General features: G+C 59.1%; 1 protein-coding gene and 2 non-coding genes across 28 annotated transcripts in view; all 3 read left to right on the top strand.

Annotated features, from left to right (window-relative positions):
* Positions 1-15402, top strand: part of AOPEP (aminopeptidase O (putative)) — a 404877-nt gene that overhangs the window by 363749 nt on the left and 25726 nt on the right. For 13 of the 26 annotated variants that reach the window (XR_011379142.1, XR_011379141.1, XR_011379138.1 and 10 more), the window contains 2 exons: positions 12142-12228; positions 13521-13665. Coding sequence is in view for 18 of the 26 variants with exons in the window: in XM_070049764.1 (XP_069905865.1) it covers positions 12142-12228; positions 13521-13661 (228 nt within the window). In the remaining 8 variants the exon portion in view is untranslated. Of the gene's footprint in view, positions 1-12141; positions 12283-13520; positions 13666-15402 lie in introns of all 26 variants that reach the window. The other 13 variants (XR_011379139.1, XR_011379133.1, XR_007924680.2 and 10 more) reach the window with 1 other exon arrangement.
* On the top strand, positions 14854-14913 carry MIR23B (microRNA mir-23b). Its single transcript, NR_162471.1, has one exon. It is a non-coding gene; the product is annotated as a microRNA mir-23b (primary transcript).
* Positions 15075-15137, top strand: MIR27B (microRNA mir-27b). The gene has a single exon (NR_162477.1). It is a non-coding gene; the product is annotated as a microRNA mir-27b (primary transcript).

Genomic DNA, 15402 nt, shown 5'->3' with positions numbered 1-15402 from the left:
CATCTGTCTGTCCACTCCCTGTCCCGAGGCTCACTCTGCTGGCCGCCACGCGTGGGTGCCTTCCCTGGTGCTGCCTGTCCCGTCTCCCTCAGGGCTGAGGTGTTTGTGCCCCTCCCCACGTGGAGAGAGGAGGGCACCTGCCCAGGTGTCAGCACCTCTTTCGTGTCTCAGTCTCCTGCACCTGGGCTGCGCTCCTGGCTCTGGCTGGGCAGTGAGCTGGACCCAGTCCTGGGCCGTGTTTGGACTGACCACAGCCCGCCCTGGGAAAAACTTGACGAAACTGCAGGCGCCGGCTTCTCTCTCTCCCGCTGGCTGTCCCGAGTGCAGGCCTCATTGCCAAGGCAACTGGCCTGCCAGGCCCCTGCCCTGCATTGTCGGGAGGCAGCATCATGTGACCAAGCACCATGAGGCACGTCTTTAGAGTGGACATCAGAAAAGGAGACCATTGTGGAGGGCAGAGTGGTGTGTGGCAATTAGTGAAGTGGCTCTCCAGGGCGAGGTCGAGGGGCCAGCTGCAGGTGGGCACGCACCCCTGCCTCCTGCAGCTCGCGGTGCTCAGCCTTGTGTCCCTCATCACTACGTCTTTGGTTCTGTGGCCTTTTGATGAGATCAAGCTCAGGTTGCAAACCAGAAGGCGAAATGCCCACAAATCTGAACTTCAGAATGTGGCCTGTAAGTAGTGGAACTCCACGTCAGGTTCTCAAAGTCAGGACAGCATCTGGGCGGGCGCACTGTCTCTCTGGCCCAGGATCTGCATTGCCTTCCTAGAGTGAGTCTCTGTGGTCACTTCAGATACGTCTTTCTTTTTTAAAACCATGTGCCTCTTCTGATACAGGCAAAAACAGAAACTGTTGGGTAATTCCTTGGTTCTGTTTGCGTGTTGTCTTGTTGTATTTGCTTTGTGAAACATTTAAGCAGTATTTGAAGACATTCCTTCAAAGTCGGGAAGTCTCTGGGTATTTCTTAGGGTTCTCTTTGTCACTCAGTTCAGTGCCCTTGAAACTTTCCTGTGGGAAGCCTGCCACAGATAGTCTCCCTGTTCCACTGTGATAAAGGGATTTAAAAAAAATTTTTAAAAACTGATATAAAACGACAAAGACTTTTTTTTTTAAAGATTAATACTCCCCTGTTCTGAGGTTGGGGCCTGTGTTTTATTTACCATGGATTGTATAACCCACGGCGGCTGGTCAAAAGTTCGTTAATTGAATGAAGGTAAGGAAAAGTTGAGCCATGGATGGCATAATTTAGCTAACTTTTCTTAAAAGGACCTTTTAAATCAGTTTAGAATTTATCTGCTTGAGAGAGCAAGCAAGGGCATTAATAGATGGGTTTTCAGCCACAGGTTCAGCCAGATTTTATTAGGAAGTTACTGTTAACCGGCCACTTACTGTTCCTTGCTTTTTGCCTCTTCCACTGTGTTTAGCAGTTTGCCAACTTTTACAGCTATCTGAAGACTGAAGACATTATCTACTCTGGTTGTCCGTGGCTCCCAACCGTGTGTATGTGTATATGTCCTGGCTGTGTGTGTGTCCCTGTCTGTGTCCCAGGCTGTAAGGAGTTTGGCAGAATAGTGAAATGACCCCATTTTCCCAGGTCTCGGTAATGTTTCCTGGTACTTTTCTTCCCATGTAGCTAAGGAACCAGCTATGTCTCATTTTCATTTTTTCCTAAAGAGTTATTTATTTTGAAAGGTAGAGTTATGGGTGTGGGGGTGGGGGAGGTCTTCCATCTGCTGGTTCACTCCCCAAATGGCTCCAACAGGTAGGGCTGTGCCAGTCTGAAGCCAGGAGCTTCTTCCAGGTCTCCCATGTGGATACAGGGGCCCAAGCATTTGAGCCATCTTCCATTACTTTCCTAGGCACATTAGCAGGGAGCTGAATCGGAAGTGGAGTATCTGGGACTTGAACCGGCGCCCACATGGGTTGTCAGCACTGCAGGCGGTGGCTTTATCTGCTGCGCCACAGCGCCGGCCTCTCATTTTCATTTTTGCTCTGCAGCCCTCTGAAGTGAAACCAGAGGATGGGATTCCGTCGTCGCCCCCAGGTTCCGCAGAGCTCAGGCGGTAGCCTGGTATTTTTGTGCCGGCACTTGCTCCGAGTCCGCACCCAGAGCTCCCATGCAGTCCTTGAACCCTGGCGTTTTCTCTCACAGTTGTCAGCTGAGTCATATTCAAATGAAAGTGTGCATTCAGTGCCTCTACTAACAAGCGTCGCCAGACGTCTGTGCGGGTCGCCTTTCTCTCCTCCGTGCCGCTCCCGGACACCCTTCCTTGCTGCACGGACCGCGGCACGGGAGGGCGTGAGAGCTGCTGTGTGACACCCAGCACAGACAGAGCGTGAGCCTCGCCCGCTGCGCACAGGGTGCTCCCATGGGCTCAGCACCCCAGAACGTGTCCCCCACGCCTGCTCTGCGTGCAGCTGGTATTTCACGTGTTTGGCAGGATGAGAAACTTGAAAACACACAGAGGATGTCAGCTAAACCGTGCAGCGGCACCAAAAGAGATTTTTTTTAACACTGCTCAGTCTGCTGGTTGCTTTGCCATAACCCTGAACCACATTGGAGCTGTGTCCATTGACCAACCGGTCGTGCCCGCCTGCCAGTGGAAGCAGATGTGCGGATTGACAGGAAGTCCTCGTGCACTGGGGGCGCCAGCCCGCCAAAACCTGTGCTCGCTGCCCTGCCTCTCGGGGCCCCAGCTGGCTTTCTCAGGAACAGCACCCGTTGCCCAAACACCTTTGGTCAGCATGGCTCTTGGTGGGAGAAGGTTTTTACCAACAACCTTCGCCCATTGAAAGTACGGTCCAGGCGTCATTACTATATTCAGAGCTTTGCAGCCATTGCCGCCATCAATCAGAACATTTTCATCCCCCAACAGAGGAAATCCAGTGCTGAGTGCACACAGCCCCCCATCCCGGGCAGCTGCATGGGCCTGTCTGGACTTAGACGGCAGTGGAATCCTCTGCGGCACGCGGGGCCCTGTGATCCGCTTCGCGCCCATAATAGTGTTTGCAGGATGCCTGTGGCCCAGCAGAGGGTTTTCAGTCCTGTGGGTGGACTGCGTGCGTTGAGCCGTACGTCACTTGGTGGGCCTCTAGGCTGCTTTGCTCTGTAGCACTTAGGAGCGATGCCGTTCTAGTGTTGGTGGTACATTTTCTCCTAATCTAGAATCTACCGAGAGCACCGAGCCGTATGGTAACCACTTAACATTTTGAGGGAGGCCTGCCTTTTCCCCGGGCGGCCGCACCATTTGATGTTCTTGCCAACAATTCTGTTTTTCCCACTTCTTCACCAACACTTGTTACTACCTTTTTTGTTTTGGCCTTCTCATTGGGCATCTCACTGTGGTTTTCATTTGCTGTGTACTACTGACTGGCGATACGGAGCCTCTCTTCATGGACTCATCGACCGTCTTTGTCTCTTCTCTGGAGAAATGCCTAGTGGGACCTTGTGCTTATTCGAAAATCGACGTGTCCTTTTGTTATTGAGTTATAGGGCTCGTAATTCTCTTTCCAGAAATTCTGTTTATCATTTACTTGAAGCAGACAGGAAGCATTCCCTCTCTTCACTTGCAGTGGCTGGGGCTGGGCTGGACCTAGAGTCGGGAGCTGGGAACACAGTCCAGGTCTCCCACATGGGTGTGGCAGGAAGTTAGGGTTGGAGCCAGAGCCGAGAATGGAACCCGGGTGGGTGTTCTGATAGGGTTCGCAGCCGTCTTAACCATCAGGCCAATGACCGCCTTCTAGAAGTCCGTTTTTCTAGCTCCTATAGGTAAGAATGTTGGAAGAAACAGCTGTTGAAATGAAGTGGAACATTTCGGATGGCTGGGTGCTCTTCCTCCTCCGGGTTTCACTGGGAGTGGCTCCTCCTTGGGGAGTCTTCTCGGAGCACGTCCCTTCCCCAGCCCACCCTTGCCCCACGTCGGGTCCTTCCGTGGCACTTGGTGCTGGCGTGAGTCTGCGCTGGCTGGCTCCCTGGGTGTCTCCCAAGCTCTCTATGGCAGGCCAGAGAGCTGCAGAGGGGCAGGGCTCGTCTGCTCTGTTCACTACCAGAGCTTGTCGGGGAACCACCTGCTAGCCCTCTGTCATCTGACACGTCAGCGGGGGCGGGGGTGGGGGGTCACTCGGCCCCTGGCAAGCCCCCTCAGATAGTGAGGCTTTTTGGTTGCCCGTGCAGCCCCACAGAATGGAACCCATCTCTGGGGAGAGTGAGGGAAGACACCTGTGGTCCCCTCTGTACCCATCAGAGGAGGTCCATGGGGCTGCTGTCTGTCTCTTCACAGCTATGGCCGAGCCCCGCAGGTCTTGTTCCCAATCTCAGGCTTGCACAGGGCATGTGTGTCCGTCCGCCGGGCAGTTCTGGTCGGGGAGGAAGACAGGCGGTGGCTGTGTTTCAAGACAGACCCCACATAGGCTCCCCATATGGAGGAGCTGGGGGCGGGGCTGGGCGCCCATCTCCTGCTTCTCAGAGCCACTGGACTTCAGTAGGGCGACCAGTTACTAAATAAAGCGATGTGTCTGTGGGAGGGGGAGAGGGTTAAGGGTTTGCCTGAGATCACACTTGACCCCCTCCCCCGTACTCCCCATGTGCCTGTCCAGCGTGAGGGGCACTGGGAAGTCAAGGCCAACCCCCCCCCCCCCCCCCCCGGTTCAGCACGTTGACCGCAGCTCCAGCTCTAAGCAGTGGAGGTGTAGACGAGAGTCTCGGGGCGCGGCTCCACGAAGGTAATAAAAAGCCTCTCCGATAGGGATTTGCTGATCTGAGTTTAAGGGCAGCAGATGAACGAACCTCTCATTCCCTGGAGTTTAAAAAATAACATTCAGGCGGCAGCCGTTTGGGAGCAGGGAACAGTGAAGGTGAGAGCAAGAGGAGACGAGACGGGGTCAGAGGTTAACAGTCTGCCCGCTGACGGCCCGCGCTGGGGGTCTCCCCTGGGAGGGAGCGGGCAGTCGGGGCCCACCGCCTGGCAGAGGGGCCCCCGCTCAGCGGCTGTAAACCCACTTTAAAGCCAAGTTAAATCTAATTTAAGGACATAAATTGAGAAAGCAGGTTTGTTTATTGTAATGTAGACTTATTAACTTAGAAAAGCCGTGCGCTTTGGTCTTTCCTGTTTACAGATCTAAAATGGAACTCTGAATGAGCTTCAGTGGGCTGCTCAGATCATGCTCCCTGGATAGAGTTTTGTCCCCCCCACCCCCTTCAGCAGTAAATTTCAGAATCAAAAGGACCTGGGAGAAAAGGGGGTGCTTCCCGTCATAAATAGCATGGGTGGCATTCTTCAAAGCGCTTGATAGCCTCCAGCTGTGCATTGCAATTTCAAAGTAGCTGAAAAGCATTCGGGGGTTTCAGAAGTGGTGTGCTCATTGAGAAACCTTCATCAAGCACGTAGGACGCGCTGCACATGGAGACGGGGACGGGGGCGGGCCTGGAGGCCCCAGCCGCCGCCTCGCCCGTGGGTCAGCATAAACACACGCACCAGCGGAGGAAGATGGGGACGGGCATGAGCTGAGAGGGCCCAGCCAGAGACACGGGCACGCTGGACGCTCGGGGTGTGCTGGGTGAGGCAGGCCTCGGCCACGGTCAGCCCTGGCCCTTCCACTGCCATCCTGGGCTAAAGGCTGCTGGGACGCCCCGAGACTTTGCCATGCGAGACACTGCTGGAGCTGTTGTGGTCTCCAAGTGAAAGCGTGGCTGTGCTGTGCCAGCAGACCCGGCAAGTGGGGAGAAGGGAAAGCACAAAACAGCGGGTCCGTTTATCAGCAGGGAACGGGGGCCCAGATGGCCCCGACGTCCGTGGCCATTGGGTTCTCTGTGTCGTCGTGTGCTCATAATCTTCAGATGTCTAAAGCAGAGCGCAAGGGGGACCAGTGGTGAGCGAGCCCCTCCCCGGCTCCAGGACGCCAGTGTAAGGTGCTGGGAGGTTTTCCTGGGCTAGGTCTTGATGTGTGAGGCAGGTGCAGCCAGAACGGGCTGGGGGCGTCGGCCAAGTTACCGGAGCAGATCTGTTAACGTCTTTCTCCTGCAGCGACGTCTGTTCGGCCTCTGGTGATTGTTTTGTGGCGCAGGCACGACAGCTCTGTGAGACACTGGTCTTTAGATGCCACTTCCAGGGGCTGGTGTTGGGTGCAGCGGCGTCCCCTGTCGCAGCACCGGTTTGAGTCCTGGACACTCTGCTTCCCAGCCACCTTCCTCCTGATGTGCCTGGGAAAGCATCGAATGATGGCCAAAGTGCTTGGGCCCCTGCCACACACGTGGGAGACCCGGATAGAGTTCCTGGCTCCTAGATTCGGCCTGGCCCAGCCCTGGCTGTTGTGGCCATTTGGGGAGTGAACCAGCAGATGGAAGATCTCTTCCTCTGCCTCTTCAATCTTCCAGTTAAATCAATCTTTAAAAAAAATTATGCTTAAGCAAAGCTTGCAAACCGCTTTGGAAAAGTAGTCTGTACAGTAATAAGTAGGCTACAGGGGACATTTGCACAATAATTTTCATTTCTTTGAAAAAGCCTTATGGGAAATACTTAAGAGTGAAGTGGTGGTGGGGAGAGATAATAACTGAAAGCGCACTTGAGAATCGTGGGCTGTCAACCACGGTGCCCTTGCGCGGGGTCTGGGACGCTGAGGAAGTGAGGCCCCCTGCAGAGGGACCCCCAGAGAAAGCCGGGTGAGGGGATGCCTTCTCCTGAAGGCGCTGGCATGACCTGTCCACAGGCAGCCACCGTGTCCCCTGTCAGCAAGCCTGTCTCTGAGTGCGCAGAGGGGTTGGGGTCGGGCCCAGCCTTCAGGGGCCCCTAGATGCCTGGCAGGCCCGTGCTGAAGCCAGCCCGGGGGCACTGGACCCTGTCTATGCTCAGTGACCACCTGACACTCACATTTGTAATGGAGAGCCCAGGTGGGAGTCTCGTTTCCCTGCCAGTGTGCACCCTCGGAGGCAGTGGTGGTGGCTCAGATGGTCCCTGTCACCCGTGTGGGAGATCTGGATTGAGTTCCAGGCTTTTCTGTCTTTGTCTCGGCCCAGCCCGGGCTATCGTGAGCATCTAGGGAATGAACCAGCTGACCTGTGTGTCTGTCTGCCTTTCAGACAAACAATGTATAAGTAAAAGTTTTTTAAACGATAGAGAAATGTCAGAGTGCATCGTATGTAGTGTGTGTGTGTGGGGGGGGTGTTGGAAAGTAACTGAGCCGTTGTGTGTGTGTCTGGGCCCCATACTGTTTGCCTAATGCCTGCTGCGCGGTTGGCTTATGTGAATCTTTGGAATAACTGAGCCCTCAGCCCTGGCCAGAGCCCGTGTGTGTGTCCTGCAGAAGGCCTTCGGCATCCCGGGCTCTAGGTGAGCTTATGTCTCGCAGCTGGCTCAGATCTGTCAACACAGGCAAGTCCCGTCTCCTGCTAGCGCTCGCTGTGTGGACAGGCTCCATGTGGCTGGAGGATTTCCCTCGTCTCATGGGAGGTGGGCTTCTGCATCCCTGACCTGCCTTCTTCCCACCCCAGACTCTGAGACTGTGCCCTCTGCTCCCAGCCCCCAGAGGGGGCAGAGAGCTGACGGCTGTGGTGGCTTCAGAAACCTGGAATGGTCTAGAGTCAGTGTCCCATGGGTATTAAAGCATTAAGCCTACCTGTGTGCCTGGGAAGGGCAGCTGCTGTGTTGGGTCAGAGTGCCCCAGGCACAGGCCTGGCTGTCCCGCGAGGGTCAGCTGCACTGTGACGATGTGGGAGAACCCAATGACCTAGATTGGCTTCATTGTCCGTCGTCACCCACGTGCCAGGGGCTGTGCCAAATGCCTGCCCCTTGCTGCTGGTGGTGGGAGCACTCTCACCCTCCTCTGGGCTGCCTGCCCCCTCCACGTCTGGGCCCAGGAGGGACGAAGCAAACAGATCTTGGCAGGCCGGTATCAGGTGTGTGCCATACACTGTCCCCAGTCGGCTGGAGCCAGGGAGGAGGCACCTGGACTCTTCCTGAACCCTGCCTTCACCTTGGCAGCCGGCCCCTTCTGAAACCTGTCTTCCTTAAACCACCTCCCCGGTGGTGGTGATGGCACAGGGAACTCACGGTTGTTGGCAGGAGCGCAGGCCACTGCAGCCTCAGGAAGGCAGTGTGGCGGCGTCTGCCAGCAGCGAGGACAAGGACGTGCGTGCCTCCTGGAATCCGGGAATTCAGCAGATGCCCTCGGCAGGAAATACCACACGCTGCCAGTCTCTCCCTGCTTCCCCGTGGTTCCCGGTGTTCACCATTGCAAGTGTGAGCGTGTGTGTGGGCGGGGGGGGGGGGGTAGCTCATGGCGCAGATAGCCTGCAGCTGTGGATATCCAGGGGGGCGGAAGGAGCCTCTGTCCTATCTGTGCCCGTGTTTTCAAGTCGGGGTACAGCTCAGCGACAGCGTGCTGTTACTTGGGTTAAACAGGTGGGAAAGGCGACTGCGCGTGCCACCACGGGGTCTGGGGGCCAAGCCGCTGGGAACGGGATGGGAAGACCAGCCTCTCCCCGTATTTTATACTTTGATCCAGGGAAATACAAAGAAGAAGTGGAAATGGACTTGGGCTCTTGAGCACGACGGGTGTTGATCCGTCTCCGCTTCGCTGGGTCTCCCGTGTGCCGGCTCTCTTTTCCGCCTGTCTCTGCTCCAAGCCGGGCTTTGTTCTGTCCCCCAGGAAGCCACGCCTTGAATGTCCTATAGGGCACCGGCCCTCACTTTGCCCGTCTGTCATCCCACGTACAGTTCAGATCTCCTGCCTGGGTCTGGGCCGTGTCCTGAGCTGCCTCTGTCACTTCCAGGAAGAGGGACAGAACCGGGTCTGCCTCCAGGGCAGCCCTGTCCTGCCTCGCTCCAGCCCTTGGGAGAAAGAAAGGGGGCCAGTTCCTTAGCCAGTGCCTCTGGCCTGACTCCACGCCCTCCGGGGCAGGCAGCTGATGCTACTGTCCCCAGGGAGCCTAAATCATCATTCTCCTGCTGGCATCTGGTCTCCCGTGCAGCAGACAGCGCTGTGCCTGGGGGCAGCCTCCACTTCTTGGCTTCCGGCCTCCTGGGTCCCCCATTCCTGGGTGCAGGGGGAGGCCCTGCGAGAGCACCACATCTCTGAAAAGGGAGACGAGAGAGGACACCTGACCACGCTCCTCGGAGGGCGGGCTGGGGGCTGTCTCCCTGCAGGTGCCGAGGGGTGTGGCTCGGGCCCAGGCCTGCTGGGGGCCAGTTCCTCGGCTGCTGGTTCGCGGGGACGTGGAAGGCAGGCTGCCCACTGGCAGAGCCGTGTTCCAGCCCCACTTCGCCGGCATTAGCAGTCGGGGTTGGGGAGGAAGGGGCTGTGCCACCGCCCCGAGCAACTGAGGCAGATGCGGCCCGCTTCTGTGTGGTGACAGGCACCAGTGGGAATTGGGGGCCCTCAAGAGTTTAGGGGGTGAAAATGCAGATTTCCTTTGTCTTTCTGAGGAATAAAGTGGGAGCAAGCGGCGCGCGGGCTCCGAGCCGCGTGCGGCGCCTCCGTGCCGGCCTGCCAGCCCCCCGGCCCTGCGATGCTGCCGTGCGCGTCGCGCCGCGCCATGAAAAGCCCTGTTGTTCAGCCCCGCTCCCGGCCGGCCCGGGGCGGAGGGCGGGCCCGGCCTTCCTGGCCGCCATGTTAGCCTTCCGGGGCCAGAAGACGGGATCTCTTGTGAACCGCCACAATAAACTATTGCTCAGGGGAAGAGGAGTGGAAACGCTGACTTCACGTTGGCGCTCAAAGGGCCTCTTTCACCCGGCCGTCCCCCGGGCCGGGCCCTTGTGCTGGGGGACTTAGACCCCGACTGCTGCCCGGGGGTGTGTGCGCATGCGCGGGAAGAGGACCAGCCGCGGGAACTCAGCCCCTCCCAGAGCCCCGGAGGGCGAGGCAGCGCTGTGGGGGGATGCGCTCACACAGGTGTAGGGCTCCAAGCAGCGGTTCTCGCAGGTGGGACCCCGACTCGGAGTCGAGCTGAGCGCCTGGTGTTGCAGTGCGGCGTCCAGCGGCTGCCTGAGGCGCCGGTATCCCCGGATCCAAGCACCGGTTCGAGTCCCTGCTGCTCCACTTGCTGCTCAGCTGTCTTGGCCCAAGTGCTTGAGTCCTTGCCACTGCCTGGGAGACCAGGGTGGAGCCCCAGGCTCCTGACGTCAGCCCGGCCGAGCCCAGGCCGTGGAGTGAACCAGCCGATGGAAGATGGCTGTCTCCCCAATAAATACAATAAATATCTCTTTTTAAATTGAATTGGGAGGAATGAGGCTCCTCCCTGAGGTCCCGGGGCATGTGACAGCAGCGATCCCCTCCCCCGCCGCTGGCCATGGGGAGCTGGCCTCTGCTGTCACAGAGCTCACACACAAGGTGCCCCTGCTGGCGAGGGGACCAGGCACATGGCCACTGTCCTGTGTGCGGAGAGAGACGAGAGGAGGTGGGGCCGCCTGGGCCCTCCTGGGGTCCTTGGGGCTGTGTCCAGCCAGGGGTGTGCGAGGGAGGGGCTGGCCGCTCCGAGCTCCAGCTCTGCTCCTATGTGTCTGCTCTGGGGTTTCAGGGGCCGCTCCTTCCTTCCCTTTTAGGGTCTGTTGTTAATGTCCATGGGCCATAAAGGAAAGAAGCTGCCTTCGCAGGTGGGAAGGCATCGCAGCCCTGACCCACTTCCTGTTTGCAGTGCTGGTCTGGAGCCATCAGCACTTCACTGCAGGGGTCCCTGAGATCCCTGTGCGCATGGAAAAAGCTTCTGTGGCCCCCTGCTTTCCAGAGTCAAGAGGCCAGCTGAGCGCCCAGCTTCTTGCCCAGTGTGGGAGTGCAGTGTGGCCCGGGGGCGGGGTCTGCCCTTCCTTCTTCCTCCTGTGCGTAGGAGTTCAAAGCTGAGGACGTAAAGGCCAGGCCAGTGGATGCGGGGGGGGGGGGGGTAGCCCCCGCCAGAAACGGTTACGTGGCTGGCGTTTAATTTTTGCCACATGTGGGTTAGCATTAAAAAGGCTGCAGAGTAGAAGATGACCCAAATCCTTGGGCCCCTGCACCTGCATGGGAGACCCAGAAGAAGCTCCTGGCTTCAGATTGGCACAGCTCTGGTCATTGTAGCCATCTGGAGAGTGAACCAGCAGATGAAAGACCTCTCTCTCTCTTTCTCTCTCTGTAACTCTGACTTTCAAATAAATCTTTAAAAAACAAAAAGGCTGCAGAAACGAGGACTTATCTGCAGAGGCTTTTAACACACATAACCGCCTGAGGGACAGCCAACCTGACAGTGCCGCGGTAGACTGCTCGGCGCGGGTAACTGGGAAGAACAGGGCCGGGCACTGGGCCCAAGCACAGTCCGGTGGGTGCGCCCTCCACCCGCCACGGCCCTGCCTCTCCAGGGCAGGCGGTGCCGGGTTGGAGGTCCCCCTGGGCTCCGCAGGTTGTCTGCGGTGATGTTTGAGTGAGCGCCCTTTGCAGAGAAGGCCACACCATTTCCACCTGTGCCCCTTCGAGCAGGCTGTGTACAGCTTCCCGTGCCCCTCCCCAGGCTCTCAGATGCGGGGTTCGCCTCTGCTTAGGGTTGGGGGGACCCTCCTTGGCTGGGCACTGCAGGAACAGCAGCAGTGGCCTGGCCAGGGTCCCCATGAATTTACCAGTTGGTGTCCATTGCTGTGTAGCCAAACCTTGTTTAGAACTCAGACTCCTGGGGCCTGCGCTGTGGCACCACGGGTTAAACCTCCACCTGTGATGCTGCCATCCCATATGGGCACCAGTTCGAGTCCAGGCTGCTCCACTTCCAATGCAACTCCCTGCTGGAGTGCCTGGGAAAGCAGTGGAAGATGGCCCAAGTCCTTGGGCGCCTGCACTCACGTGGGAGACCCGGAGGAAGCTCCTGGGGCCAGCCCTGGTCATTTTGGCCATTTGGGGAGTGAACCAGCAGATGACAAATCAGCCTCTCTCTCTCTTTTTGTAACCCTTTTACATAAATAAAATCTTAAAAAAAAAAAAAAAAAAAACTCAGACACCTAACGGGCACAGGCCCCTTCCTCCCTGCAGGTGATGCACGGCCTGCTAATCAGGACACGGTTCCTCCCTTTCAAAAAAAAAAATGAAGCTAAAATGAGGTCCCCCCGTCCGCCGTGCCTGGGTGCTCCAGAGCGGCTTTTTCTCATCCCAGGCGGGTCTGTGGCTAACTGGCTTTTGTCTCCCATGTCCCCAGGTCCGGCACCGGTGGTGCGAGCTCATCGTGAGGCACAAGTTCACCGCGGCGTACGGGCAGGTGGAGCGCTTCCTCCAGGAGGACCAGGTGCGCCTCGTGAGCCGGCCGCGGGCTTCCTGGGGGGCCCCAAGCTCTCGGGCGGCGAGTTGGAAACATCTCCCAGTCATCCCAGAGGACCAGGGAGGCGCCTGCCTTGTGCCTGTTTGAGCTGTGTCCCACTAACACGGCAAGCGAGGCACCTCCGCAGCTCCCGTGGGGTGGTGCCCCGACTGTGCCCCGAGACGCGGTGGCTCGGAGCTCGCGGCAGCGGGGCTGTGACTGCAGGGCGTGCGTCGGCGGCCCCTGTGGCCTGGCTGCCATCTTCACTTCCCATGCTGCCCACCCCATGCTAGGTTTCCTTCCTTCTACAACTTTCCTGGGAGCCTGTGTGTGTGCATGTGTGTGTGCCTGTGGAGTGCATGTGGGGGTCGCCAGTCAGGCGCGCCCTGCCTGTGCCCACCACCTCCTCCCGGCCGGCGTGAGCCCTCAGGGGAGCCAGCTGTGCGGCCTGTGGGCTGGAGAGGGCGTTGGGGGGAACAAAAGGACTTTTGATGGGGTCTCGGGCTGGGGGGGGCAGCCGCCAGTAAGGACTCCTTATTCTCACAAAGGAAAACACGTGACTTGGTAGCAGAAGAAATGTCACATTTGCACAGTGGAGTGAGAGGTGTCGGGGAAAACACGGGCGCGTGAGGCCAGAGGCCCTGTCCGGGAGACCGGCGTTCCCTGGCAGCATGCTCCGAGCCGCGGTCTCCACCCGGCGTGGCTCAGCTTTCCCCCCGAGAGCACCTCGGAGCCCCTGACTGCTGGAGTTTCACCTAGTGCAATCCTTGATGTCCATCTTTCACTCGCCCCGTGGCTTATCTAAGCCTGCGAGGAGAGAGTAGCCAGGGCCAGTGGGGCCCCATGTCTGGGGCGTTGCTCCGTGTCTGCTGCAGCTGTGGCCCAGGCTGTGGTGGCAGCAGCTGCCACGCACTGTGGTCTTGTGGCTTTGGCCCGTGGGCGAGTTTGGGGATGACCGGGCACCAGCTGCTCTTAGGGACTCCTAGATCCATAGCCACATGCAGGCTTCCCGTGGTGGCTGTCTGGGGAGCCCGGTCCTCACTGTGGAAACACCCCCTTGTCCCTGTCGCCAGTGAGAGTACCAGGGTCCGTCGACAGAGTGGGTAGCCGAGGGTCCTGCGGGGTTTTGAGGAGGACGAGGTGATGAGGACCGCCAGGCAGCTCGCAGAAGCAGGGCCCGGGTCCCTCCCTGTGTCTGGGGATTTCTGAACCGGCGTGTGTGTGTGGCGTGCGCACGCGCAGTTTCCTTGCTCTGACGCGCTGTGGCCTCCACCCCACAGGCCATGGGCATCTACCTGTACGGGGAGCTGATGGTGAGCGAGGATGCCCGGCAGCAGCAGCTCGCCCGCAGGTGCTTCGAGCTGGCCAGGGGCCGCATGGACAAGTCCTCCGCGGAGGTGGTGGCCGAGATGCTGTTCTGAACAGGTGACTCCCCTCTCCTTCCCTGCCGTGTGGCTCTTAGCAGACAGTCCTGCTGGGGGCCAAGTCCTAGGTAAGCCCCCTGTGCGCCAGGACCACCGCACACACACACACAGAGCAGTCTCTTCCCGCTTGGCGGCCGGTGGCCTTGGGGAGCAGGCAGGGTGGGAACCGTGCTGGCCTGGGAGGTCCCCGTGCGGAAGAGCTCTGCTTGGTATCCTTGTGGCCACCCTGGGCGCTGTAATGGGCAGGGACACCTCAGAACACTGGTCCAGGCTGACACAGGAGGCTGTGGCCCGGCCACGCCGAACCCTGGCTGCGGCATGCAGGCTGGGGCGTCCAGCGCTCAGGGACACCCTCGGTGCACACCAGGCCTAGTCTTTGCCACATGCTTTCTCCCCTGGATTGGTCAAGCTGCTGCCTCTCTGAGTGGGGCCCGGGGCCAGCCTGGCAGGTGGACTTGCTAGAGTTCACTTTTCAGTGTGGGTTTGCAGACTGTCACAGTGAGGAAGCTCTGTGCACAGCCCTGGGGGTTGTACGTGTGTGTCTCCCCTAACGATTGTTGCCTGTCTGTGTCATGAGTCTGTTTTCAGGGCGGTAGACGCACCGCAGTGCCTCCTGTCTGGTTTTGTACCCTCCTACAAACCTCCGCGTCGCGGCCTGGGCGGGTGTTCACATTAGGTGGCTTCTCAGGGCGACTCCTGGGGCTGTGTAACAGTTTGTGGGGGTCTCAACCCAGCGCTGAACGGAGCCTCGTCCATCTGATGTGTGCCTGGAAACAACTGATGAGGAGGAATAACCCCATGGGGCAGACTCGTCCCGGGGTGGGGTGGGGTGGGGGCGGGGCTGGCTTCCCCGGGAGGGAGGAGAGTGGGGCTGGTCATGGCCACGGCCACGATGCCTGGGAGCGGGAACCCCCCAGCAGGCAGAGGCGTCGACTGCATCCCCGCCTCCGGTCGGAAACCTCTCTGTCCCTGTCCTTCCGGGAGGGCCCCTCTGGACCCATGCACAGGGAGGGGGCGCTTGTCCGAAGAGTTCCGGACAGCACGGCCGTCCCGCGATCTCCTGACTCCCGAGCCACCGCCGCCTCGCAGAGGCCGACTGGACGGGCCGGCGGCGTGGAAGGCGCGAGTGCGCGTGTGCGCGTGCGGACGGGGGCCGGGCAGGCGCTGCCCTCTGGTGCTCTGGCTGCTTGGGTTCCTGGCATGCTGATTTGTGACTTAAGATTAAAATCACATTGCCAGGGATTACCACGCAACCACGACCTTGGCTGCTCCTCCAGAGACCCGCAGTCGCGCTCTCCCTCTGCGGTCCGCGCCTCTCCTAGCTCTCTGGAGACCACAGAAGCCGACGGCCGCGGAAGCTGCTCGCCGGTCCTTTCATTAGGCCCAGCGACGACCTCTCTGACGAGGTGCAGAGCTTAGCTGATTGGTGAACAGTGATTGGTTTCCGCCTTGTTCACAGTGGCTAAGTTCTGCACCTGAAGAGAAGGTGAGATGGGCGCGGCCGCGGCCAGCGTCAGCCTGGGTGTGGAGCGCCGTGCGTCCATGCGTCCGTCCGTCCCGCAGGAGGAGGGCCGCCTGGCCTCCCGGGCAGCCAGCGGGGCTCCTGGGGGGGCTGGGTTCCTCTGCAGAACGTGAACTGAGCACGAGAACAGTCGCGTTGTATCGTCACAAATGCCGAGGGGAGGCCGGGCGGGCGCCCTGGCCGCTGGCCCCTGGCGGCCGGTGACCTCTCTTGTGC

Source organism: Oryctolagus cuniculus, chromosome 1 (assembly GCF_964237555.1).
Source record: "Oryctolagus cuniculus chromosome 1, mOryCun1.1, whole genome shotgun sequence".
Lineage (NCBI taxonomy): Eukaryota > Metazoa > Chordata > Mammalia > Lagomorpha > Leporidae > Oryctolagus > Oryctolagus cuniculus.
This window is presented reverse-complemented; position numbering and strand designations above follow the sequence as displayed.